Source organism: Topomyia yanbarensis, chromosome 3 (assembly GCF_030247195.1).
Source record: "Topomyia yanbarensis strain Yona2022 chromosome 3, ASM3024719v1, whole genome shotgun sequence".
NCBI classification, from domain to species: Eukaryota; Metazoa; Arthropoda; class Insecta; order Diptera; family Culicidae; genus Topomyia; species Topomyia yanbarensis.
The window spans coordinates 86,550,997-86,578,476 of NC_080672.1; the positions used below are offsets into that span (position 1 = coordinate 86,550,997).

Here is a 27,480-nt window from a genome sequence, read left to right on the forward strand (position 1 = left end):
ATTTGAGATGGTGATGAGTATTGGAAGAATCAAGGGAAGGAATACTTTTGGAAATATCAGGTATATCCATGGGAATATCAGTGGGTTTATCATTCCAGTCCAAGCTTCTTTCGCCCTGGGATAGCAAGTGATTCAAATGAGAGAATAAACTTATATTAAGGAGAAAGGGATCTAAACAAAGCGACCGATCGGGGAAAAAGGAAATGAAAAAAATACTTAGTTTCTATTGCGGCCTGTCCGGCTAATGATGGCATTCGGCCAGATGGCATTCGGCCAGATGACATTCGGTCAGATGGCATTCGGCCAGATGCCATTCGGTCAGATGGCATTCGGCTAGATGGCATTCGGCCAGATGGTAATAATAAGTAACAACAAATGGACGATCTGTTATGATTAGGCTAATGATTTTTGTATCGAATTAACAAATTAGATTTATTTCGTTCTTCTTGTCTCAAATCTTGATTCTCTTCCTAGTAATTAGTATAAGAAACAGCGCGCTCGAATGGTCGGTTGCATGCCCGTCATACAAAGACGGTCGTTCCAGGTCCCTATTTATACCGTATACAGGTTTTATTTATACCGCTCAAAATGTACTGCAGTAAGCATAACAACACGCACGAATATTGGTTGCGTAAGAGTCAGAATCGTATTTAATCGTTCTTGAAGAAAGAAAATAATAACTTTTATTACATGGGTATTCCCATATCTAACTCGACAAATCTCTCGTAAAGGTAATTACTTTTCATTATATTATATTGATCTTGGAATGTTGTGTTTCGTCGGAATAAAGGATTAATAAAAATCGTTCATATACCGGTCGATTCAATTAAACATCCATTTTACAAAGACTGAGTTCATCAAACGGTAAATCTGCTTTAAATTCTCGGCAGTCGATTGCCTAGAGCTAAATCACATGATAATATTTCTGAGAGTTGCAAAGTCTTTGATTCCTTGTGCGATTTTGCTTATTTTGTTCAATTATAGAGTAGCAACTATTAATTGTACGGTATCATGCTCATTGCTCATGCTCATACTTATAATTTGGACTCAACTTAGATGAAGTGCCTCAAACGTAATCAAATGTCAAAACTCAGAAATCAAACGTCGAAAGTTGAAACAAGAAAGTCAAAAGTAAGAAAATAAAATTCGATAAGTTTGCTGATGTCATCATATCCTTTCAACAGGTTACATAGATAGTAATAACCAATATCTTCATTGGAAGCGTAAATAAGTTCAAAAATCGGCATATGCTAATGATCACCAAGCATCCCTTAGCGATGTAGTGCCACGGATACGGAAGAAGCACAGATAGCACATGGCAAACCATCCCGATTCCATATCCTCATACCGACACCGGCTTTGGTTCGGGTTGAGATGTTATAAGCATCATCCATGGGACATAAAAACACATGTTTTATCACAATGACAGATGTTTGAATAAATCTGCCTGTCAGCAGATATATTTACGACTGTGACTGCTAGCCGAGGCAGAACCGGAAAGCCCTTCAAGGTTCTGTAGCACATTTACACCGAAGCTGCATGTTTGTTACTGTTGTTGTTGCCAAAAGTTGCATTCACCCCGGTTCTAGCCCACAATTTCATTTGATGGTCTGAGTAGGCAATTCGAAAACTGGACATCTACGCTGATGGGCATATTATTTGAATCCATGCGAAGCGATGCCCTGCCCGTCGTCGGTTGTCATAGTTATATCAGTTTTATTGAAAATTAATTTCCACTTGATGTAGCTTTCGATGTGGCATTTTATGTCAATTCGAAACCGGAACACGGATGTTAGGGTGCTACTATTTGCAAATCAGTATTATTTTATGAAACAAGGAAAACTAAATTTCAAAGTTTCTTTTAATCTAGTTAAAAAAGTTTAGTTGATATGGAAAGTTAACATTACTATATCGAGATTGATCTGATATATAACACCACCACATTCCCGATCAAGTTCGAACTAATCTACCATAAACAGCTCAGTACGAAATACAACTTTGTACATTTTGAATGTTTGACTTTCGGCGGAATATCTATAACGTCATTCGGGCCTGTGTTCTGACAAATATCCAGCCAGGATCAGCTGTCGTAGCTTGTGAATGCGATAATCATCGGAACATGTTGCTAAAACTGTTTGTTCAATGCGTTGCAGCAAGCTGCTAGTTTGCACTGCCCAGTTTGTGCTGGATCCAATAGATGCACCAGTCTGCAGGCAAATATTGGCATAAGTGATGCAGGAAGTGTGTAGGCTCAACCCGTGTCCACGGAAATGCTGTGTGTTGATTTTGGAAAATGAACAATGACAGTTTCGACCGAAAGGTGAAATTTTTGCGCATGAAATCTCTAAATTTTCACGGGAGATTAAACTGAAGGCCCGGTGGCGGAACGTCAATCAAAGCTGTTTGGATAATTGGAAGCTAACAACCGAAAGCACGGTGCGTTTGGAATTAAACAATTTTATTTTCCCACTGGCCGTCCAGCTTCGGTTTTTATATGTCCTGCGTACGTTGTATAAACTCGGAACAAAACTGTTCCCTGGATCATGGCTGGTTCTATCAAATAATAATAAAATGTGTCAGGAACAAACAAATCGGAAAATGTAATTTTCATTCCGTCAGTCACCGTCAGTTTCTAAAAATAAGAGAACACACTGAAATGGACAACCATCGCAGAGTCATCACCCAGGTTAAATTTTAATAGTTTAAGTTTGTGGTTCAATAGACCCGACCGATATACATGAAACAAACGCCATTGTTTGTTCAATTTGGGTTCATTGTGTTAGCTTAACGGAACCTTGGGCATTTTATGAATTGAGAAGATGGAAAAAATAAAAAGAAATTAACGAATATAGGTAGATAATTATTGCGATGGTTGGAAATCTGGGTAACTTTTCTCGTACTTGACCGAAATTAAACAAAATGTGTCCAGTATTTCTTTAGAGTGTGTTGTTTACATCCGCTAAGTTTAGTAGTTAACTGTGGGGTTCCGGTTGAGATGGAAGAAATCAGCAAACCGTTCGCGAAAGAATGTCCATGCAAAATTCTGGGTTGTCGCATCGCGTCTTAGGAAATGATGGATGTACATCATTCGATATCAAGCAGTTGCTGGGACAGGAATATGTCACACATAAGGCCTGCTGTGGATGACTGTTGCAAACGGATTAAGCTGACGAAATTCGCGTCGAGGTAGCTAATTTGGCAGGCTATGGCCCTTATTACGGGAATCACTTCACAGTGAAAACGAAGTGAAGTGAACAACACCCTATTCTGGGAGTCACCTTCGTGATAAAATGTGTAAGAGTTTATCCGAAGTGACAACTTGAATGAACTCGGTGTTATTATGAACGTCACATCACGATCACTTTGTCGAGAAAAATGACAGTTCCCGTGTATTTTTTTCATCGTAGATTTCGAATGTGAGAAGCAGTCACGTAAAATGGAATATGTTCAAATTTCATTTTTTTTTGCTTTTTAGTAATATTTTTAAAATTTCATTCTTGTATAGAAGGAAAAAGACGAATAAGCGACAATTTGCCTGTCTCGTGGCTTTTATGGAGAAAAATCCCGAAATAGCCAGGGGAAGTAAATTTGTTCATTCACGGGAATCGGTTACTTCCTTATGGTGGACACTGACGGACTCCCTGAACAGTTTGGGTCCTCCCACTCGTTCCGTTGCAGCATGGCAAAAGGTAGGTTGGCTTGTTACTTTCAGTTGTTCTCTGTAGTGCATATGCAATTATTTGTTGGAACCGGATGTTTCAACCGAAATGGCTGCTATTCAAAACTTTTTCAACAGTTTCATTTTCATTAATCAGGATTCTATATTTTCGCTTTCTGTTTTTTGGTTTAGACCGACAAAAACCTGCAACTAAAACGAAAGTTGCAGCATATTAAAAATGAGGCTGTGGCCACTGGTGGCGGGCCAAATACGCTGCATTCATTCAACGATGTAGAAGAAACCATCATTCGTCTCCTTTCACTAGAGAGAGCGGTTAACCACAACGGTAACATTCCAGATATTCTTAAACTTACAACCATAATTGATATTCGTTAAATTCAGGTTCTGTTTTTGGAGTGCAACTCCCTAGTGCACCTGCTAGTGGTGAATGCCAAGTATGTGTGCCTTACGATGAAGTCCCAAGCGAGGAACCGAATGTCCCAGAAGACGACTCTGTGCAGGATAATGCAGCCTATGAAGGGTCTGTGCAGGATAATGCAGCTCATAAGGGTCAACCAGCTGCTCGTGGCCGCGGACGATCGAATATTCGGAATTACCGAAAAGCTCTGCTCGAAAAGCAGACGAACGATCTAAATAAGATGAAGTGGCATGTATCGGATTGTGCCCGATATTCACGTAAGTCGTACGATTTACAACAGCGATTGACCTTGAAAAGAAGCGGTTTAAACTGGAGGAGGAGAAATTCCATTTTAAGAAACAGCTGCTGCTGAAGAAGCAGAAGTATAAAAGCCAGCCAGGGTGGACAACAACGGCTGATGCACAAGATGGTCATAACGAGATGGACAGTGACGATTGATGTATTAATGTCAATGTTGAATTTTGCTTTTATGTATTATAACGTCATTGTTTTGAAGACGCAAAATTCAAATAAATACCGTAGTAAGTTGTTAGTCATTCAATAAAACATATATTTAATCGAAATAATTTATACTTTCATTATAAAATGCATATAACAACTTGAACACACGAATTTGTACAAATAAGAATTATAGCCATCTGGGGGTATTTCGGATTGCAGTTATGTAGTTGCTAGAATGTCGATTAAGAATGGCAGATTGTAAAATTAGTGTATAGATTCAGGTTTTATTTCTGTGATGCAAAACACAACTTGGTTCATAAAATGTTGTTCATAATTTCTTCTCTTATTCTACTCGCATCACTCTCATTTCTACCAACATCGCGCAGTTCTGGATTGTTCTCTCCATTTGGTAATTCTGGTTCATCGTATTCCATTTTTTGCTTCATGCGGAGGTTATGTAGGGCTACGCAAACGTTGATAATTTGCGTAGCTTTTTCAGGTTTATAATACAGCTGTCTTGCTGCTAGCAAGCATCGGAAGGTATTCTTGACCACTCCAATTGCTCTTTCCACGGTGATTCGAGTTTTGGAGTGAATTTCGTTGAACCTTGTCTGTCGTTCTGTGGTATTTTCACCCGTACGGAAAGAAGTGATTAGAAATGGTGTCAAAGGGTAACCAGCATCACCTGGAATTCATTGAAAACGCCCGACTACAATAAGATGAAATAACAGGCAGTGGGCATGGATCGAGCAAGTATAAGGGAAGGAATGAAAATGACATCTTCTTATAACAAGACACTGTGCCCTTTGTCTGAATGGTACGCTTATCACACTGTATTTCAATACTTTCAATAACTCTATTCTTACAGAGTAACCAGGAGTTCCTCTCCCCGTTATTGTATCTTTGTAACAGTAACTGATTTACAGAACTGCCATTCCAAACAAACGAGTCATGCGAGGAACCTGGATGATTAGCATCAAGATACCGAATCATCAAATTATGATCGCAAACCTGTAGTTGTATAATATCCAAATGTATTAATTGCATAAAACTTAATATTTCAGTATTACCAATATTACATTCAGACTGTAAAAGCCTTTGCGATTGTAGAACAGATGTTTATTGCGGACTGGCGGAATGATGCTAACGTGGGTTCCATTTACACATCCAATTACTCCTGGGAATCCAGTTTTTCCATAGAAACCTAATTTAATGGCGCTTATTTCATTGTCTTCGGATGGAAACTGGATGACGGCCGGACAGACTTCTGTTTCAATTATGCCCAAAACAAGTTTCAAAACATTTGACATCGTAGGTTGTGCCAATCCAATGAAACGATCGTTTCCTACGCCCTTCTGATAGTTCCCTTCTGCAAAAAATCTTAATGAAGCTGTCAGCATATTTTTTACGTTTTAACGACATTCAATTAGCTAGAGATTACTGGGTAGGGAAAGTTATGAAACTTAGAGCCATAGTACTCAAGTGAGAGCAAGGATGTTAAGTAAGCCGGTTGTCACGGTAAAGATAGATACGTCTACCTTTATCAAGGACACATGATAGTGAACTCGGGTGATTCGTAGTTATTCTACCTAAGCTCGACCCTCATTATCAGAAGGCAAAAATTAAGCCTGTTCTAATGACCCTGCCACTTCTAGTTTTCCGATCTGTTTACTTAACATCCTTGCTCTCACTTGAGTACTATGGCTCTAAGTTTCATAACTTTCCCTACCCAGTAATCTCTAGCTAATTGAATGTCGTTAAAACGTAAAAAAGAAAATGTGACTAACATAGTCGAAATAAAAAAGGAAAAAAGGCTGTCAGCATAATCATTGGAGGAACCGACATAGATTGTTAAACAGGGTTGATTTTAGTATCGATAATATCCAATAAATATTTAAAAATATCCTTAGAAATCCTGAAGAATTGAATGAATCTGCAAAAAAATGAAGCAAATTTATTTTGTTCAGTGATTTGTTTTTTACACTATAAAACTAAACTATTCCATATGCTTACGATTTTTCAGTTTGATCCAGCGGATTTGATTTATCTCTTATCCGTCTACGTTCCGCTGCCAGGTCGGTATAATCCTCCTCGTCTTCACTATCGGTATCAAACCACAATCCAACACTCATTTTAATCCTTTTCCGTCGATATTTTTCTGAGCAAAGCAAAACAGATTGACAGAGCAGGCAATTATGAACATCACGTATAATGGTTATTCCGAACATCACCTCACTGTCACTCTCACTTCACGGTGTTCATTTTCATCACTTCACTGTCGGTGACAACGGTAATAAGTAAAAAAAGTGAAGTGACGTGTCGATGAAGTGAAAGTGAACGTGGAAGTGAGAACAGTAATAAGGGCCTATATGTACTTGTATAAAACGAAATATTAGACTTATAAAACACTGTGGCTTTTGTCGTTATAAGAGCAGCACGATCAAAAACAGTTGTTTTGGTCTAATTTGGCGTCATACCACTATTCCAAAACCGTAACCCACCAAACTGTCCTGAACTCCATCCGATATTGGCCATGATACAACGCGAACTTTGAGAGCCCAAAGAAATGGCGAAAGACGAAAATGAAATGATGAGAAAGTGAAAAAAATGAGGAAAACGTACCGGAAACGACTGTACATGTTCAAGCACTGTGCATGACAAATGTTGAGCATTCTACTCATTTTAAAGTTCAACAGATGTATATAAGCTCAAATAAATATATACTAATCTACTGTAAAACTTTTCAAAACTATAGCCAATTTACCAGTTAATCTAAAATGTCGCGATAATTAACGACTCACTCTTTATTAGTGGTCGTCCTTCAAACTGCGCGACCTTCCCTTTCTATTGGAGCTCTTTTTGCGCCGTTGTTATATACGTCCATATCGCCATTGTTATTGCTTCTTATCCCTACAGGTTACGAGTGTGAACTCGTCGACTTTCATAAATGATCTCTTTTTTATGATGCGTGCTGTTGATTTTGAGGTACTGGATGCGCAAATTTTATGCAATGTGCATTATTACAAAACTGGTACTTACGTAATAATTTGTCCTAATGTGCAAAGCGTTATCTGTTTAATGGTACCGCATTGTGTTTTGTTTTCCTGGATCACATAGGAAGGAATATTATCCATAATAACTTTACTGAAAACGGTAACTTGCAAGGAAAAAAGTACTAAAAGTGCTACTAAGATTTTAAGTTAAAAGGTTTATATTTATCGCGGAAATTTATTGTTTCTGTCAACACTGCGAATGTACAAGTAACAGCTACATGTCAACACAAAATATTATATTAAAGAGAATATTCATCGGAGAGACTTGAAATCTTCGAAACAACTTTTCAAAATGATTTTCTGGATAACATTGTGACCTTTCGTTCACTTTTCGCAGGTTCACTGTGCTTTATCCTATTCCTATGTATTAATTTAAATGAATATGTGGTAAAACCACTTAATAATATTTAGCTAGACAGGATTAAAATAAATATTAAAACAAACTATTAGATTTAAAAGTCAAATATAAAATCAATAATAATAAAATAAATAAAAATAATCATGCATAAATTTCAATGTTAAAATAAACTTCAGCTAGCTAGACGGCCCAACGATCAAATTGAAAAACTCTACACAAACTAGGGTTTATTTTCAGCTAATACATCACTACACCCCACAAACAGCCACTAACACCCATACTCCAGAGAACTGAAGTTGATTCGGTAACCACGGCTCAACATTGGGAAATCGGAGGCAAGGTTCCGGGAAACTCGGCAACCGACTCGATCGGCATTTGGTCTTGGAACAGCAAACCATCCACACGACTCAAATTTGGACACTATTTGCGGAAAAAAGTTATAAGTAAAAGACGCTATCATCGATAGTGTGGCAATAAAGTGAAAATCCACTAAACCGTTAAAGCCACCACAACCGTAATCAATCAGATTTCGCAACGTTCGCAGTATCGTCGTGACCAGTGACAACGTTCTCCGAAGGTCTGGAGGCCAACCCGCGTGTTTCGGCGGCATTTTTTAAGAAAAATTATCTGTCTGTCACTATTGTCATGGATATTTATTCCCATCAAAAACGGCCAAAAGGCAGAAACGTCAGACAATCAAAAAATAAGTCGTGTGATATTTATACAAAACTGCGAAAGCCAATACCCAAATATAAAACACCCCCAGTCGATCTAAATATATAATAAAAGGAACGAAATAAAAAAATGAAGCGAAAAATAAAAAAAAATGTTTTCAAATTTATAAAATGAATGGAATGATTAATATAAATGGAATTAATAAAATTCATAAATCAAATTAGATTAGCTCATTAAATGGAAAATTAGACAATATTTAAAAATAGTTATTATAATAAATTAAATTGATTAAAACTAACAAATTGAACAAAATAAATAAGTGGAATGACTGATCATAAAATAAATAAAATAAAAGAAATGAACAAAATGAAGCAAATGCATCAAATAAATCAAATGAATCAAATGAATCAAATAAATCAAATGAATCAAATGAATCAAATTAATCAAATTAATCAAATGAATCAAATGAATCAAATGAATCAAATGAATCAAATGAATCAAATGAATCAAATGAATCAAATGAATCAAATGAATCAAATGAATCAAATGAATCAAATGAATCAAATGAATCAAATGAATCAAATGAATCAAATGAATCAAATGAATCAAATGAATCAAATGAATCAAATGAATCAAATGAATCAAATGAATCAAATGAATCAAATGAATCAAATGAATCAAATGAATCAAATGAATCAAATGAATCAAATGAATCAAATGAATCAAATGAATCAAATGAATCAAATGAATCAAATGAATCAAATGAATCAAATGAATCAAATGAATCAAATGAATCAAATGAATTAAATGAATCAAATGAATCAAATGAATCAAATGAATCAAATGAATCAAATGAATCAAATGAATCAAATGAATCAAATGAATCAAATGAATCAAATGAATCAAATGAATCAAATGAATCAAATGAATCAAATGAATCAAATGAATCAAATGAATCAAATGAATCAAATGAATCAAATGAATTAAATGAATCAAATGAATCAAATGAATCAAATGAATCAAATGAATCAAATGAATCAAATGAATCAAATGAATCAAATGAATCAAATGAATCAAATGAATCAAATGAATCAAATGAATCAAATGAATCAAATGAATCAAATGAATCAAATGAATCAAATGAATCAAATGAATCAAATGAATCAAATGAATCAAATGAATCAAATGAATCAAATGAATCAAATGAATCAAATGAATCAAATGAATCAAATGAATCAAATGAATCAAATGAATCAAATGAATCAAATGAATCAAATGAATCAAATGAATCAAATGAATCAAATGAATCAAATGAATCAAATGAATCAAATGAATCAAATGAATCAAATGAATCAAATGACTCAAATGAATCAAATGAATTAAACGAATCAAATGAATCAAATGAATCAAATGAATCAAATGAATCAAATGAATCAAATGAATCAAATGAATCAAATGAATCAAATGAATCAAATGAATCAAATGAATCAAGTGAATCAAATGAATCAAATGAATCAAATGAATCAAATGAATCAAATGAATCAAATGAATCAAATAAATTAAATGAATCAAATGAATCAAATGAATCAAATGAATCAAATGAATCAAATGAATCAAATGAATCAAATGAATCAAATGAATCAAATGAATCAAATGAATCAAATGAATCAAATGAATCAAATGAATCAAATGAATCAAATGAATCAAATGAAGTAAATGAATCAAGTGAATCGAATGAATCAAATGAATCAAATGAATCAAATGAACCAAATTAATCAAATGAATCAAATGAATCAAATGAATCAAATGAATCAAATGAATCAAATGAATCAAATGAATCAAATGAATCAAATGAATCAAATGAATCAAATGAATCAAATAAATCAAATAAATCAAATGAATCAAATGAATCAAATGAATCAAATGAATCAAATGAATCAAATGAATCAAATGAATCAAATGAATCAAATGAATCAAATGAATCAAATGAATCAAATGAATCAAATGAATCAAATGAATCAAATGAATCAAATGAATCAAATGAATCAAATGAATCAAATGAATCAAATGAATCAAATGAATCAAATGAATCAAATGAATCAAATGAATCAAATGGATCGAATGGATCAAATGAATCAAATGAATCGAATGGATCAAATGAATCAAATGAATCAAATACAGTGAATACAAATAATCAAATGAATGAAATGGATAAAATGGATAAAATGAAAAAAAAATGATTGGAATGAATAAAATAAATGCAAAAAAAAATAAATGAAGTGAACAAAATGAATAAATAAAACAAACGAATCAAATAAAAAAGAAGAAGAAAATGTAAATTTTATGCATTGGACATATTCGGTTTAGCCACTCATTGAATGCATAGTAGAAGTATATTCTAGAAAATGCATAAAAATCACAGCAGAATAAAAGAGACGGGAATAGAAAGTATGCTAACTATGCATATTTTTGTTTCTCAATGTCAATGTTAATCGGATTGAAAAAAAAAATTGATGTTGACTAATACAATTAAATATTCTACAAAATATTGTTGGCAGTAACTTATCTGATCACTACATTGATAACCTATAATTTTAAGCATCATGATGACTTTTGGAAAAATTGTGGGAACGGGATATGAAACTTATCTCTTACCCGAGATCCCATAGTTGTCAAATTACATCAACATAAAATAAAATAATTGCTGAATTATTAAGAGTTCTGTTTTGGAGAGATGTTCTAAAATATAATTAGGGACAATTTTTCGAACTGGAAGCTAAGTTTGAATATGTTATTTGTCTATAAAACATAAACTTGCTAACGGAAAACTTGTATACATTACAACATTTGCTGAAAATGTATGTTTTTGTGATTGCGTAGAGTTGAGACAAAAACTAAACACGATTAAAAACAAGAATTAAATTTCGGAGATTAGATGAAACTTGATGAAAAATGACGTTGACTAATATCTCTAGCAGCTCAGGATCGGTTTTTATAAGCATTCGATTGTTGTTGTATTATCAATTATGTGAATAGCCACTAAGCAGTTTATAAAAAAAATATTTGGAGGAAAAATTGGGATGCGTCAAGCCGGCGCTAATCTATTCCGACGATAAGTTAGTGTCGGTTTCTGATGAGACGAAGTCAGAACGCACCCATGACTTTGTTAAGTTAGGATTTGTGCCCTTTACGTACAAAGAGTGGTTTCACCGAAAATTTTCCCACTGAGGAAAATTTTGGTGTTTACTCAATTTTTCCTCCTTAGAGAGAAGCATATAGCATAGGGCTTCTGTGTAGATGTGCTCTTTCACGGTCCCAGACGCAATGAAAACTGAATAATCGCCACATCCGCAGATCGCTTGACAAACAAAGATTTTGTAGCGAATTTCGACACTATCTTCCAGTTTATGTACAGCTTCCTTGTGTATGTTTTGCCACCGTGTTCTGGTCACCACTTCTTCTCGGTGCCTTTCGAGCTTTGTATACGTGTTTTCTTAAACATTTCATTGTTCTTGCTCAAAATAAATTGAAACTTCAATCAAACGTTGGATTGACGTTTAAATAGGTTCAATGAATGATGTATACAGTGCATATACCGCTATTATAGCTCCGTATGAGTTTCAGATGCTCTTTAAACGTCTTAATTACATGGGATAAGGTGCAATGTGCAGCGATGCGAACGGTACCGGTAAACTACATATTTTCCGGTACACTAACATTTGCACAAGCTGTACAGCCTGCTGCAGCGACGCATCACTACTGCTCCTGCCAGAACGGTAGCCAAATCGAGTACACTTTTCCGTACATTTTTGTTTTGCTGCTGTACTCCGAGCCGATTTCGTGATCCATTGTTACACGCTAAATAGGTATAAACAACGCGACTATTTTTTGGAATATATCCTAAGTTGGGGCCCTACAAAATCCTGAAACCTCTGGCTCAGCGTACCCATGCTTAAAGACGGTACTGTCTTCACATACACCTTCACGACTATTTTAATTGAAAACCTGAAGCCACGATACTGGTGCGTGATGTCTTGGCAATCCGAGTGTTGTTAATTTGCGTCTACCACGAAGCTAAACGGTTAATGTTCTTCCTCCCGTTCATCGTAGTTCGATCTCTCTCCCCTCTCTCCAGTATGTGCTTGACCTAGTTAGTGTTACTTCAATTAAATCATATATCGTGAAATAGATTAAAACACTTATTCCTTATACAGCTCATTTAGTCCCGCTTGCATCAAAAATTAAAAGCGTTCCTTAGTTGTAAAATATTTCCAAAAACCCACATCAAATATAATATAATGTAATGTTTAAGAAAATTTGATGAGATTCACAGAGAAAAACGGAATGTTCAAAACAAACGTAATACTATATTTGTCTATGACATATACTGTTGGTTTTGTTCATTTTGTGTAATATTTTTTACGCTATCTGTTCTGTTTATTGATTGTTCTAGTTATTATTTATTCTGTTAATTGTGTTTATTCTATTTATTTTGCTTATTCAATTTATTCTGGTGGAATTTTTTTCTGTTTGATTACTTCTATTCTGCTTATTCTATTTTTTCATTTACCCTATGTGTTTCATTTATTCAATTCATTCAATTCATTCGATTTATTTAATTTATCCTATTTGATCTGTTTAATCTATTTATTCCATATTTTCTGTTCTCTCTGAGCTACTCATCACTGACAACTCAGCGTGCTGCAGACGCACGGTGGTTTGTAATTAAACGCACTTGCGCTCATTTGCCGGGAAAGGCGTTTATTTTCACAAAATCGAAAGGGATGCGACCGCGGACCCCGAGGCAGGGAATACCCCAGCTGTGCGGAATGGCTTTGATCCACGCGATGTCTTGGTTGGCGACCACACATCAGACAAGGCGCGGCGTGTGTTTGGCCCCAATGAGGGGAGCCACATTTGTGCGAACATGGTCCAACTGCCGCTCGGCTGAGGTTGGTCGGAACGAGAAGACACTCCTGATTATGGCCAGGACTAAAACACGAGGCCGCGTCGGCGTCGGTGATGACGATGGCGCAAATACCCCGTTCGCAGCCCTCGGCAGGCCGTCTATAGAGCAATGACACAAATCGTGCGCCTGGTTGCGGCGGTGGTCGCCACTGTTTGAGATGGGAATATAACATGTGTTCAGAATTATACATTTAATATGAATAAACGACGACGTGGTTAGTGTGGAAAATGTATAATTATCGGAATAAATTAACGAGCAAATATGTTGATATTCGCACAGATTTGCTGCTTTGTGTTGCTAGTCGTCGGGAGTGTGGATGGCACCGGGAGAGCAAGCATTATCGTTGGAGTAAGTAGGCTTACCGATTCGTTCTCAAATATTATTCACAGCAAATGCTAATATTTTCCTAGTTAAGAATCCAGAACAATTACCCCGAATGGGACGCTGGTTATTAAATTTTGTTTTTAGCTTAATCCTTTAATTGCTTTGCTTGACACATTTAACAAAAGTCAACATTAACAACAATAAAAAATCTATTCGATGAGGTGTTACCAAATGAACCAGAAATAATTTTCTCGAAGGACAACTGCGTAAATTGAATTCTTGCAAAACATTCAAATGCTGTGTATTGTATTGTACATCATATTGTGGACACAGCCGTAAATTATTCCCAACAACAATTAATAACCGAATGACGTGGACTCATTACAGAAACGCATCGCTCAGGGGTCTCCGATATCCGTCGAGTAGGTATACATTCGATTACAGGCCCAGCAGTTATTCTTTGATATTTGCTTCTCCTTTGTGGAATGCATTTCATCTGGCAGATTGGATCCCGTCCATTACCGCAAACACAACAAGCATCCCACCACCAATCAAACTCGCTGTGGATGTCTCTCAGCTAGCCGTACAATGAATCGACTACTAACTAGTTCAAAGTCCTTCAGCGCTGAGAAGCCCTAGCTGCAATTTAGAAAGTGCATGCTTGCTCGTGACATCTTTGAAAGGTGCATTCTTCCAAGCAGCAGAAGCAGCGGCTTGGCAATTTTCCTCGAAAAGCAACCCGTGCAAAAGCAGCAGCAGCAGCAGTTCGGGCCAGTTAAACAGGCAGCCATCATAACAGGCCGATGCTATTCCCACTCCATACCATTTCGCCCTTTTACTCCGTTCGTCCGTCTTCAATTAGATCCGGTAAGTTTCTGACATGGCCTTTTACAAGCATGTCCTCGTCTTGATAAGGACCAGCATATCGCCCGAGCTAACGCACCGCAGCTGGAGATCTAAGTAGCTTCAATTGCCCCTTTCACACGAGATCCCCCACCCCGTCCTGTAAGCTCGTCTCTAGCATCTTCAATTAACATCTAATTTAGTAGAAAGTTTACAACATCGCATCACAGCAGCCACCAGCAGCAGCCGCCGCTGCATCTTCTGATCCGAGCGCGAACACAAATGCAGGAATCATGCGTACCTACCTACCTACCTACCTATCCGTTCGAAATACATCTCCAGCAGTGATCCTTATTTAATTTCCACCAGACGCGCTCGGCGGCGGCAGCATTCGTGTGTGTGTGTGTGTGTGTGTACTGCTGCTGACAGGTTTCGCTTTTCCTTTGCATCAGGGTTGCAATCCTTTAGCTTTCCGTATCGTTGCTTGCCGAACGGATGCCGCAATGGAAAACATCCGTCCGGCGAAAGGAATATGATGCAGGCTGTTCTTGCCCATTACCGCTTCCAGCAGTAGTGGCGTCAATTTCGCTATTCTTCGATCTACGTACCTATTCAATGCGCCATGTTTGATGATGCCAAACAAGTCGGTCTGACGGTGGGTGGTGGGTTTGGTTGGTATATCATTCAACCATCATTTTGAAAGCACGGCACTAAGGGCGCATCAGAAAATCACTTGCCGACGTGAGGAATACTTTTTTTTCTCGTAGAAGAGAAGAAGGCATGCCATTTCCACAATCTTTAGCCGAGTCAAATGCAGGCAGAGATCCTTCGAAAATAAACCTGCGTTTACATAACTTGGAAAACGGCGCTCGGCGGTGGGTTTGAGCACATCGAAATGAGTCTGACTGTGGTTGATTTTTCTGATCATCTCTTCTTTTCCGCGATGGTCGTCTCCTCACAATTACATCCACGCTGCTAGGAAGAAATCAAAACGAGAAGTCGCTAGATGATTGGAACCGGATGACAATTGCGAAGATAGATTAGGCGGGAAATTGTTAGTTTGTAGATATTCTTTTCCAAATTAGATGCATGTGAGTTAGGGTGGCAGATGGATCCGTAAGAAAAAACCTGTTTAATACCCCCTAGTGGTGCAATTGTGCCTTTCCTATTCCTCTAAACGGTGATTCTATGGATGGTTATGTTCAACATAATTATGGAAAAGTCTATTACATTCTTAGAAAACCTATATACAATGGCTCGTAATCCACGAACTTTATGAGCTACGTATCGACGCTGAAATAAAAGGTAGAGCTCTCTTCGAGTCGGTTAATTTTCATCATTTTCGGCACAGTTTACTGCTTCCCGGTTATCAAAAGTGTGAATAACGGTGTAATTTAACAACTATACAAAGTGAAGTGGGTTATAAAAGCATTTTTCGACATATTTTCGACAGACGCGAGTGGTGACAGTTTGTGAAAATCGAATTCCGGCAAATGAAAAAAATATCTTTTCCTCGCATTACGGGCCGTCGATTCCCAATGCAAGGACAATAAAAGTGCACAGAAAATGTCTAGAAACACAGTGTAAATTGTAAAAATAGTGAAAAATGGTTTTTCAGAGAAAAAAATTCAATCCGAACAGTGAAAAAATATGGCAAACATATTCAAATAGTTGGCGTTTCACCAGCGTCTAGCGACTACCAGGTGTCGCCCCAAAATTCTTCGCCCGAAAAATAGGTGGCAAACCAGCTCAGCTAATTTCGTTCGCGTCCCTTGTCACCTATTTTTATTTAGTGATTCATCGGCGGTGCTATCTTTGAAAATGAGCCGCCTTGGATATTCAACTGTTTTTTTACTTTCTTATTTTATTGCAAATCAGTAGTGGTTTTGAATCTTTTATATTCGGGATTGCAGATATTTTGTCGCATGTAAATTTTGGGTATCCGTTGCTGTGATGGCATTGTAAGGGAACACGTATCTGCCGGTCGGCAAACTAATTTCTATGTTTGCTTAGGGTTTGTTTTACCAACGGAGGAACTGATCCACAGAGCATTCAATGTGCTTAGGGAAAACACATGACCTTATTTGAGTGGAATGATGACTTCAATCATGTATAAGGCTTGAGAATTGACAATTGGCGAGAGGGATCGGGGACCGGTTGGCAATTACCTTCAGTTATGTTAGCACGAAGAATAAGTGTTTTGCTGTCATTTTCATTGGTTAGCTTTCAATTCTATCTCATGCCTCCGCGCGAGTCTAAGTCTATTGATGACATTTGGTCCTTAGACCGGCGACGACTGGGAGCTATCAGCCTTCTGCCGATAGTAGCAGAATGAGAGTGTGCGAACTGATTTAGCCGAGAAAGCAATGCCGTAAAAGTTGTTCGGATATCAGCTCCAATAAGACTTTAATTTGACTAGTATCGATGATCGCGGATCAATACGTACTGAAAATTCGCCTCGTCTGTTTTAATGAATCTAATTTCAAGTTCCGTTATTGGTAACAAGCCCGTCCATCAGGTTAACGATCCTCTGTATTTCCCTTCAATGTTCAATGTAACCCAAAAAATATATCGTAGAGAGTCCTATGGAAGAGTCTGATGAACCTACTGTATAAGATTCCTCATTTTATTCAAACGATCGCCGGGTAAAATCAGCACCGACACGATAGAAACCACGAAAAAATTCGTCGCGTGATTGAATATTATTAAAAAATATAAGCAGTGCTCCTTATAGCCGGCTATCCGGAGTTCAAGTTGCTTATTTTGCTAATCGTATTGATACAACAAATGATAAATTTCCCAAATTCTCGGCAGCCGGCTGCCCAGAGCAATTATTACATGATAACGCTATTGGCACACTTACTAACAACCTTCCCCTTCCCGTGATGCATGTGGAGATGCAGAGGATTCCTCGGTCTCTAGTAGCAACATGTATCGGACTAACATTCCTTCCTTTCCCAGAAGATCTGCATTCGGACGTGGCCGGCGTCGGTATTGATCAGCATGCAGGGATCAGAATAGATTGTACAATGTGGCTCATCATGTTATTCCCAAGCATGTTGTTCCAATGAACATTTTGCAACCTAATTTGTTTCTGGTCAATAACGGAGTAGCAACTACGGGCGATCTCTTATGCTTATGCTTACGTATCGACGCTGAAATAAAAAATATAACGTACTTGTTCCGCATAATCAGCATTAGTTCAATAGTGTCTTCTTGCTAACTTATTTTTCATGTGGGGTAGGTGTGTGAGGGGGATGAAAAACCCACAACCCAAAAACACCTCCCCAGCTTATTTTGGTATGCCTGGTGAGTGAAGGCGATGAAAATGACAGTATTATGGGTCTGTATGAGGTGGGATGGGGTGGTAGTCTGTGGGGAGCATGATAGAGAGGGATCTGAGGGGAGTTTGAGGTTTTTGAGGGGATAGTTGTGCGATATGTGAGGAAATAAACCCATGCCATTGTTACACTGACGGTTCTCTGATGAAGGGACGTGCTGGTGTCTACTGTGGTGAAATGAGATTGGAACAGTCTACTCACTAGGTAGATACTGTACTGTATTCCAAACATAAATCGTTGCGATTATGTGCGGGGTACAATCGGCTCTTCAACTGAGTTTGTCCGGCAGAGTTATAAACTTCTGCTTCGATAGGCAGGTTGCAATCAAGGCCCTTAGCTCAGACAAATAACGGTCCAAGCTAGCGATCGCTAGCCGAACCCAAATAGAAGAACTAAGCATTGTCAATACTATCTACCTTGTCTGGGTGCCCGGACATTCCGGTGTTACTGGAAATGAATGGGCTGACGAATTGGCCAGGGCAGGTTCAGCGATTGACTTCGTTGGTGCTGTGCCCGCCCTGCCAATTTCGAAAAGTTGGATAAGGGAAAAATACGGTCCTGGGTTTCGTCCGAGCACCGTAATTATTGAAGAAGTCTACAAACGTGTCACCAAACAAAGACGAACAACCGTGCCCAGTGATTTCGAAAATTCTCCTACATTTTTCGAAGCTCCACTGTGGCATGCTGACCAGGCCTTTAACCGGTCACTGCAAACTCATTTATCACATGGCAACTATTCAGCGCGCTGAGTCTTTTTCATGTGATCTTTGTGGTTCCGACTACGGAACCTCATATCATCTGATATGCAACTGTCCAGCAGTAGCGCAATTGCGATTTCGAGTTTTCGGCCGTCCTTATATAGACGAAACCATGACGGATGACTGAAACTCAGATACATACTAAAATAACAGAAGAGGAAAGAAAAACCTCCGGATCGTCAGAAGGTGCCAATGGGTGAAGCCGCTCTCGCGAAAGCCAACATATGCAGTACTGCTCAAGACGATCAGAGAGGACCCGAAGCTGAGGGATTTGGGGGAAAACGGAGTAGAAATCAGGCGTACCCAAAAAGTTGAGATGCTCAGCAGATTAGTATCAAATCAATGGGTGAAAAGGCAGAAGCTGTAGCCTTAAACCTGAAGATGGTGATTGTGTGCAAACACCTGGATGAGATCACGTCGGAAGACAAGCTGAGAGCAGCATTGTAACCTGGGCGTCGTGCACATGACGATCCGGCTAAACAAGGGGTACGGAGGAACTCAGACAGCGATGATTCGTTTACCGGTAACCGCTGCCATCAAGGCGCTAGAGGTAAGCAAAGTTTCGGTTGGATGGTCGAGAGGCCCATTGAGTGCCGCCCCACAAGTAAATAAACAAGCGGAGAAATGCTTTCGACATTTAGCAGGGGCTTGCAAAGGCCCGGATAGATCCGGGATGTGCTGGAAATGCGGGGAAACAGGCCATCTTGCGACAGACTGCACACAGAGGCCGAGGTGCTACTTTTGGCACTCCAGTGGACGGAAACGACCATCAGACGTGTGGCTTTAAATGCCCTGCAAGCCAACGGTATGTGTCATGTCGCTTTGAACGCCGAGCCGTATCAAGTCCCCCTGATAACGGTAACTGGGTGGCGGATAGATCAGGAACGGCTGTGATACTAGTTATGGGCAGATTCCCCATTCAAAAAGTGGTAGAACGCTCATCCGAGAGGTTCATGATCGCCAAAATCAACGGCGTCTTCGTGTGTAGCTGCTACGCTCCTCCAAAGTGGACAGTAGAGCAGTTCAGCCTAATGCTGGGGCAGTTAACCGAGCAGTTGATCGGTCGGAAGCCGGTAGTCATGTAGAGTAGTAGAGTAACCAACACAAGAGGGTGTATCCTGCATGAAGCTCTAGCGAAGTTAGACGTACGATTGTGCAATGAAGGTTCTGTTAGCACATTTCGGAGAGACGGGAGGGAGAATATCATCGACGTCATATTCTGTAGTCCTTCACTGATGGCGAACATGAATTGGAGAATATGTGAAAAGTATACGTATAGTGACCACCAGACGATTCGCTACCATATCGGTCAACGGAACCCCGCGGCAGCACGGAGAAGGATGACCGGCGAACGAAAGTGGAAGACGAAAGCCTTCAACAAAGATCTCTTTGTTAAGTCACTTCGGCCGAACAGCTGGACCGATAACGTGGATGCGGCTGTCCTAACAAGAAGGATGGTGGCGGCTGGTGATGCCACAATGCCGCGAAAACTGGAACCACGCAACAAACGACGTCCAGTTTACTGGAGGAACGAGATGCTTAGCACGTTACGCACTGCTTGTCTCAAACCCAGAAGGCGGGCTCAGAGAGCAATATCGGAGCCAGATAGAGAAGAGCGCAAGGCAGCGTTTCCGGAAGCTAAGGCCGATTTAAAACGGGAGATCGAACTAAGCAAGTTAGACTGTCACAAGGAGCTGTGTCGAGATGTAGACGCCAATCCCTGGGGCGACGTGTCGTGATGGCGAAAATGAAGGCGTCGGCGTCGTCGACCTGCCGAAATGTGCCCGAGTAAGCTGAAGATAAGAGTCGTGGATCTTTTTCCAAAGCGTGATCCAACCATCTGGCGCCAACACGGAAAAAACGGACGATCGGCAAGTGACCAATGACGAGCTCGCAGAAGCATCGAACCGCCTGAAATCAAAGAAAGCTCCCGGTCCGGATGGAATACCAAACGTGGTGCTGAAAGCTGCGATCTTGCGATGGCATATCCGGACATGTTCAGGATGGAGCCGCAGAAGTGTCTAAATGAAGGCAAGTTTCCCGAAATATGAAAGGTCCAGAAGCTGCCGAATCCAGGGAAGCCACCGGGCGATCCGGCTTCGTACAGGCTGGATACACTTGGCAAACTCCTGGAAAGGATCATCCTTAACAGATTGACGAAATTCACGGAAGGTGAGCACGGACTATCCAAGATGCATTCCGCAAAACAGCTTCGACAGTGGATACAATTCAGACAGTGCTCGAGAGTGCTGAGAATGCATCTAAACAGAAGCGAAAAGGAGAACGATACTGCGCTGTGGTCACGATAGATGTGAAGAATGCATTTAACAGCGCCAGCTGGGAAACCATAGCTGCAGCGCTGCACAGAATGTGGGTTCCCAACTATCTATGCCAGATCCTGAAGAGCAGAGCAGAGTGCTGCTGTACGAGATGAACGAAGGGCTGAAGTCAATGTGAGTTACAGCGGGCGTTCCGCAGGGTTCGATTCTCGGTCCAACTCTTTGGAATGGGATGTACGATGGGATCTGCGGCTGCCCAGGAAAGTAAAAATCGTGGGATTCGCGGACGACGTGTCATTAACGGTGATGGGTAAGACACTGGAAGAAGTGGAGGAGTAGGAGACAATAGACGCAACCGAGAGCTGGATGAACGGGGTCAAGCTGCAAATAGCTCACCACAAAACGGAGGTGTTGTTGGTCAGCAACTGCTAGCGGTTCAGCGGATGCAGATCGACGTCGGAGGGCACGTGATTGCATCGAAGTTTGCACTGTAGTAATTAGGAGTGATAATCGACGAGCGGTTGAGCTGCAACAACCACGTCGACTATACCTGCGAAAATTCGGCAAAGGCAATAGCGAGAATCATGCCAAACGTAGGCGGTCCGAGAAGTAGCAAGAGACGGCTACTATATACTATTTCGTTATCGATACAACGATATGGGATTCCTGCATGGGTTGCCGCGCTGAAAACCAAGCGAAACCGTGAAAAATTGAACAGGACAAGCAGACTGGTCCGAGCGGACTCGTTGGCTAAATGGAAGCAGGAGTAGGCAACGCGAAGAAAGGAAGGTGGACCCTCCGACTCATCCCAAATGTGTCGGCTTTTTTTTACAATGGAGAAGTCCTTTACGTCCTAGCCTAGTACACGTGCTATTGGTAGGGTCCAATCTACCACACGGGGTGCACTGGGGGCGTGTCGGGCTCGAATGGTGACGCTGCCATTAATACCGACTAAACTCCATTGGGCTCCGCCATCATTCCTCCCAGGAACTACCTCTCGGTATTACTTCTGGGGGGATGGCTGTACATAATGTACTCATTCACTCTCACTCACGCGTTCATACGTCCTGTATGAGGCTTACTTGGGTGCTCTCTCTATCGCACCTTGATTCATTCTCAAACACTCCCACATGAGGCTGACTTTTGTGCTCACCTTTTTCGTTCCTTGCTAGGCTGACTTGTGTGCTCACCTTACTCATTCCTTGCTAGGCTTACTTTTGTGCTCGCCCCACCCATACCATGTGAGGCTGACTTGGGTGCTCACCCTATCACCTGATTCACTCTCAATCGTGCCACTCTATTGTACCTCTGTCACTCCCCCTGGCATCCCATGTGGGACATTTTTCTTAGGCCCCACTTCTGACATACCATGCGAGGCTGACTTGTGAGCTCACCTTTTTCATTCCTTGCTAGGCTTACTTTTGTGCTAGCCTCTACAATACCATGTGAGGCTGACTTTTGTGCTCACCCTTAACATGCCGTGTGAGACTGACTTGGATGCTCACCCTTTCACTCCTCTGCCACGCCATGAGGTATCGATAGCTAAGTCCCAACATACTACGCTACGACCCTCCCGTCTTGGCATGAGGCAGTCCACTTATACGCCTATACACTCACTCTTCTGTCTTGCTTCGGGGTGGCTGGGTTTACCCCTTACGCGGTTGCCAGTCGCTGCGCCAAACCTGCGCTCCAGCTAACCAATCACTAGTTAACCGTGCCCGTCGTCTGTTGCTCGGTTCGCCAGATTACCTGCAGCCTACTGGCAATCTGGATGGTAGCAGCCGAGACTGCGTTCCACTTCTCCACCGATTGACACATCCGCTGAATAAGGGTATCAGGGGTTGTGTCCCAGCCACAGACGTCAAGCATTGCTCTTCTTTCGAAGTCGAACCGATGACATACGAACAGTATGTGTTCGGCAGTTTCGTCTACACCTGGGCAGCCCGGGCAGACTGAGACCTCCGCGTGCCCGAACCCTGTGGAGGTACTGTCGGAAACAGCCATGGCCTGACAGGAATTGTGTCAGGTGGAAGTGAACTTCCCCATGGGATCTTCCCACCCAGCTCGATATGCTAGGTATCAGCCGGTGGGTCCACCTACCTTTCGAGAAGTTGTCCCACTCACGCTGCCATCTGACGACCGAGGTCACCCTGGTGCGCTCGCGGACTCCCCTATTTCCACGTAGCTCGAAGCACTCCTCATCTTCCCGAATGACCAGCCCGACTGGCATCGTGCTCGCTATCACGCAGAATGCATCATGTGATACCGTGCGGTAGGCAGATATCACTCTGAGGCACATCACGCGGTAGGTGCTCTCCAGTTTCTGTAGGTAACTGGTTACCCTCAGTGCTCTTGACCATGACGGGCCACCGTACCTGAGGATAGATACGGCAACGCCTGCCAGTAACCTACGTCTACTGGCGCACACCTTTGAGCTGTTGGACATCATTCTCGATAGAGCCGCAACAGCAGTCGACGCTCTCTTGCATGTATAGTCGAAGGTCAGCTTGTCGTCTATAATGACTCCGAGAGACTTCAGACTTCGCTGTGAAGTGATCGCGACTTCTCCCACATGGATAACTGCATATTGTGCCGACTTGCGGTTGTTGACGATAACTACCTCCGTCTTATGATGAGCGAGCTCCAGGCCTCTCGCGCTCATCCATTCCTCCACCGTGCTGATCGCGTGTTCTGCGGTTAGTTCTACCTCAGGAATTGACTCCCCGTAGACCTCCAAGGTTACGTCGTCAGCAAAGCCGACGATCTTGACCCCAGGAGGGAACTTCAGTCTCAGAACCCCGTCATACATGAGGTTCCATAGCACCGGGCCTAGGATTGAGCCCTGCGGGACTCCGGCGATAATCGGAACCCTTTTCTGACCGGCATCGGTCTCGTATAGCAGTACGCGGTTTTGGAAGTAACTTTCCAGGATCCGGTACAGACCCTCCGGTAGGCTAAGCCGGTGTAACGAGAGCGCGATGGCATCCCAGCTTGCGCTGTTGAATGCGTTCTTCACGTCAAGTGTCACTAACGCACAGTATCGAATACCTCGCCTTTTCCGTTGGATCGCTATCTCGGCAGTATTTATCACTGAGTTGAGAGCGTCCACTGTGGACTTACCCTTCCGAAAGCCAAACTGGTTGCTTGACAGATCGTCCGTACCTTCCGCGTACGGGGTTAGCCTGTTGAGGATGATCCTCTCAAGCAGTTTGCCAGTCGTGTCGATCAGACAGATTAGTCTGTACGCCGATGGGTCACCTGGCGGCTTCCCGGGCTTCGGCAACAGCACCAATTTCTGCCTTTTCCATCTATCGGGGAAACGGCACTCGTCAAGGCATCTCTGCATAGCTAGCCTGAACATGTTCGGGTTCGCTATGATCACTGCCTTCAGAGCGTTGTTTGGAACTCCATCCGGCCCTGGAACTTTGTTCATTGCTAGGGATGTAGCCACTGCGAGTAGTTCTTCATTCGTCACTGGAGCCACCATTTCGGCCGTGCCCGCACTGTCTCGTAGTGCAGGTGGCCAGGGGCTTGTGGCTCGAGACGGGAAGAGTACTTCGATAATCGTTGCCAACCGGTCCGGAGACCGTTCTGGGGGTGAGGAGCTCCCTTTGGTCTTGGCCATCACAATCCTGTAGGCGTCACCCCACGGATTCGCGTTGGCACTCTCACACAGGTTGTCGAAACACGCTCTCTTGCTGCTTTTAATGGCCTTGTTAAGGGCCAATTTCGCAGCTCGAAACACTTCACGGCGGTTCTCTCTTGCATCCTCGGTGCGAGCTCTTTGCATCCTACGTCTAGCTCTGAGGCAGGCTGACCGTGGAGCTGCAATCTCGGCACTCCACCAGTATACCGGGCATCTGCCGTTTCTTGGCAGTGTTTTTCTCGGCATAGTGGCGTCGCACACGCGTGATAGAACAGCTACCAGCGTATCCCCGCTTAGACTGTCGGTGTTGGCCTCCAGTCCCAGGGCCGCGGTGAAAGCTTTGCTGTCGAAGTGATTGGACTTCCACCCGCGTACCTGACAGGGATCTCCCGCCCTCGGATGCTGCACACCATAGTTGATCCTAAAGCGGATTGCTAAATGATCGCTATGGGTGTAGCCTTCGTCTACCCTCTATTCCATGCCTGGAGCCTGACTCGGGTTGGCAAATGTTACGTCAATCCACGCCTCCACCCCGTTTCTACGGAATGTACTAGCGGAGCCATTATTAGCTAGCACAGTATCGAGTTTCGCAAGCGCCTCCATTAGCGCTTGACCCCTGCTATTTGTACAGCGGCTGCCCCACTCCACTGCCCAAGCGTTAAGGTCTCCCGCTATGACTACCGGTTTCCGGCCCACTAGGTCCGACGAGAGCCTTTCGATCATCTGGTAGAACTGTTCTATTGGCCACCTTGGTGGGGCGTAGCAGCTGCAATAGAACACACCATTGATCTTGGCAATCGCAACACCCTCGGCGGAGGAGTGTATTACCTCTTGAACCGGGAACCGTCCCGTTGTACAGATTGCCACCATTCCAGACCCGTCCGACACGCAATTGCCGTTGCCGGCAGGGATGCGGTACGGTTGTGATAAGAGGGCGACATCTGTCCTCGACTCCGAGACCGACTGCCACAGCAGCTGTTGGGCTGCTGCACAATGGTTAAGATTTAGCTGTGTGACTCTCACGGCTTCTTCTTATTTAACTCGCCGAAGGGACACGAAGGTCCGCCCATAGCATGTTTATGGGCTTGCTTCTTAGCGGTGCAGATAAGGCACTTATATGCCTTAGTGCACCCCCGCTCTTTATGCCCCTCCTCGCCGCAGCGACGACATAGCTTGCTCCTATCTATGCCTTTGCATTCGTATGCTTTATGGCCGGATTCTAGGCACCGATAGCACCTGTCCACTGAAGGCGGCTGGGGTATACTAATAGGGCATACCGACCAGCCAATCTTCAGCTTCCCTTTCTCGGTTACCTTTTTGGCATCCGCATTCAGTAGCCTGAGGTAGGCTACTTGGGTGCCAGAGGGTCCGTCTCTCAATCGCACAGAGGCCCGCTCGATTGTGACGCCGCAGTGCTCCTTGACGGCAGCGACGACGTCTTCTGCGGTCGTGAACTCGTCCAAGTGCTTGCACTGGAGAGTTGTTTCCGCACCTAGCGACCTGATTTGGGCGCCCTCACCAAGGACCTCTTGGGCCAAGGCCTTATATACTGCACTTGATTGTGCGCCTCGCTTCAGCACCAGGAGCATCTCTCCTGTGTTGGTGCGTCTCACGCTACGCACATCTTGCCCAAAGGTCGAAAGGCTTTCGGCTGCCTTCATCGACTTTAGGACGTCGGCGTATTTGTCCTTGTCGGTTTTTAACCACAAGGCCTCGCCTCTGTCCTTGGCCTTCTTCGCGGGCCGCGGTACCTCCGGTGTCGGTGCTGGCTTCTTCCTGGTGACCAGCGTCCAGGGGTTAACGCCCCCTGCCCCGGTCGCGCCGGGTTGCTGGTACCAACACTCTGCTCAGCGAGGTCACTCTCGCCCTCGCTTACCCCGGCCAGACAGCGTTTGGCCTTAACGGTTGCACGCCGTGTGGTGTCGGTTTTTGCACCCTCGCCTGGCGACTTCCTAGGGCGCTTCGCGTTCGACGCCGTCTTACGATTGCCCTTGCCCTTGCCTTTTCCCTTCGAGGGGAACTCGGCCGCCGCTTCGAGCGACATGGCTGCTCCATAGAAGGTGAAGGCCACTGTCTGAGTGCCTGTATCGACCTTCTCTCTTCTCTCCCTCTTGGAGGCCACTGTCTGGATTTCTCTGTCGGACTTCTCCCGACATTCCACCCTCTTGGCATAAGCCTGCCTTTTTCTGTCTTGCGACACGAACAGTTTTCCGAAGCTCCAGGAGACTCTGCTTTAACTCCTTGCTTATGTTTTGCTTTGCGCTAGTGAACTCGACTATTGAATCGAGCTGCTCCACCAATGTGTCGGCTTGGGTGCACAGGAAGCATGGAGAGCTGAACTTCCATTTGACGCAGTTTTTGTCTTGGCACGGATCCTTTCGGAAGTACTTGCATCGGTTTGGACATGCTTCATCATCCCTTTGTCCGGTGTTCGCAAACGTTATCGTCGAAGAGATGTTGAGTAGGCTCGGTGCACCGCCGAGAGCTAGATCGAGTAGATCGGGACGAAGCAAGGAGCTAAACAATCTACCGCTCGGTTTCGAGAGAACCTATCTCGCCGGAGAATTCTCCGTCGGAGTAGGCTAGATCCATTGTCGGGGACTAGACCGAGTGGTTCGCAAACAACATTTTAGTAAAGTCGGAAGCTGAATGGCTCATCGGAGAAGTGCGGCGAAATGGAATGAGAGAGGAACCAA

The 27,480-nt window shown here is 42.4% G+C and overlaps 1 protein-coding gene across 1 annotated transcript; it reads right to left on the reverse strand.

The window, feature by feature from the left end:
- Window positions 1–241: 241 nt before the first annotated feature.
- Window positions 242–5,901, reverse strand: LOC131687043 (putative nuclease HARBI1). Its single transcript, XM_058971078.1, has 4 exons — window positions 5,609–5,901; window positions 5,405–5,549; window positions 4,912–5,223; window positions 242–384 (listed from the first exon to the last, which is right to left on the reverse strand). The coding sequence occupies exons 1-4, from the start codon at window positions 5,846–5,848 to the stop codon at window positions 242–244; spliced, it is 840 nt and encodes a 279-aa protein (XP_058827061.1). The 5' UTR covers window positions 5,849–5,901.
- Window positions 5,902–27,480: the final 21,579 nt, after the last annotated feature.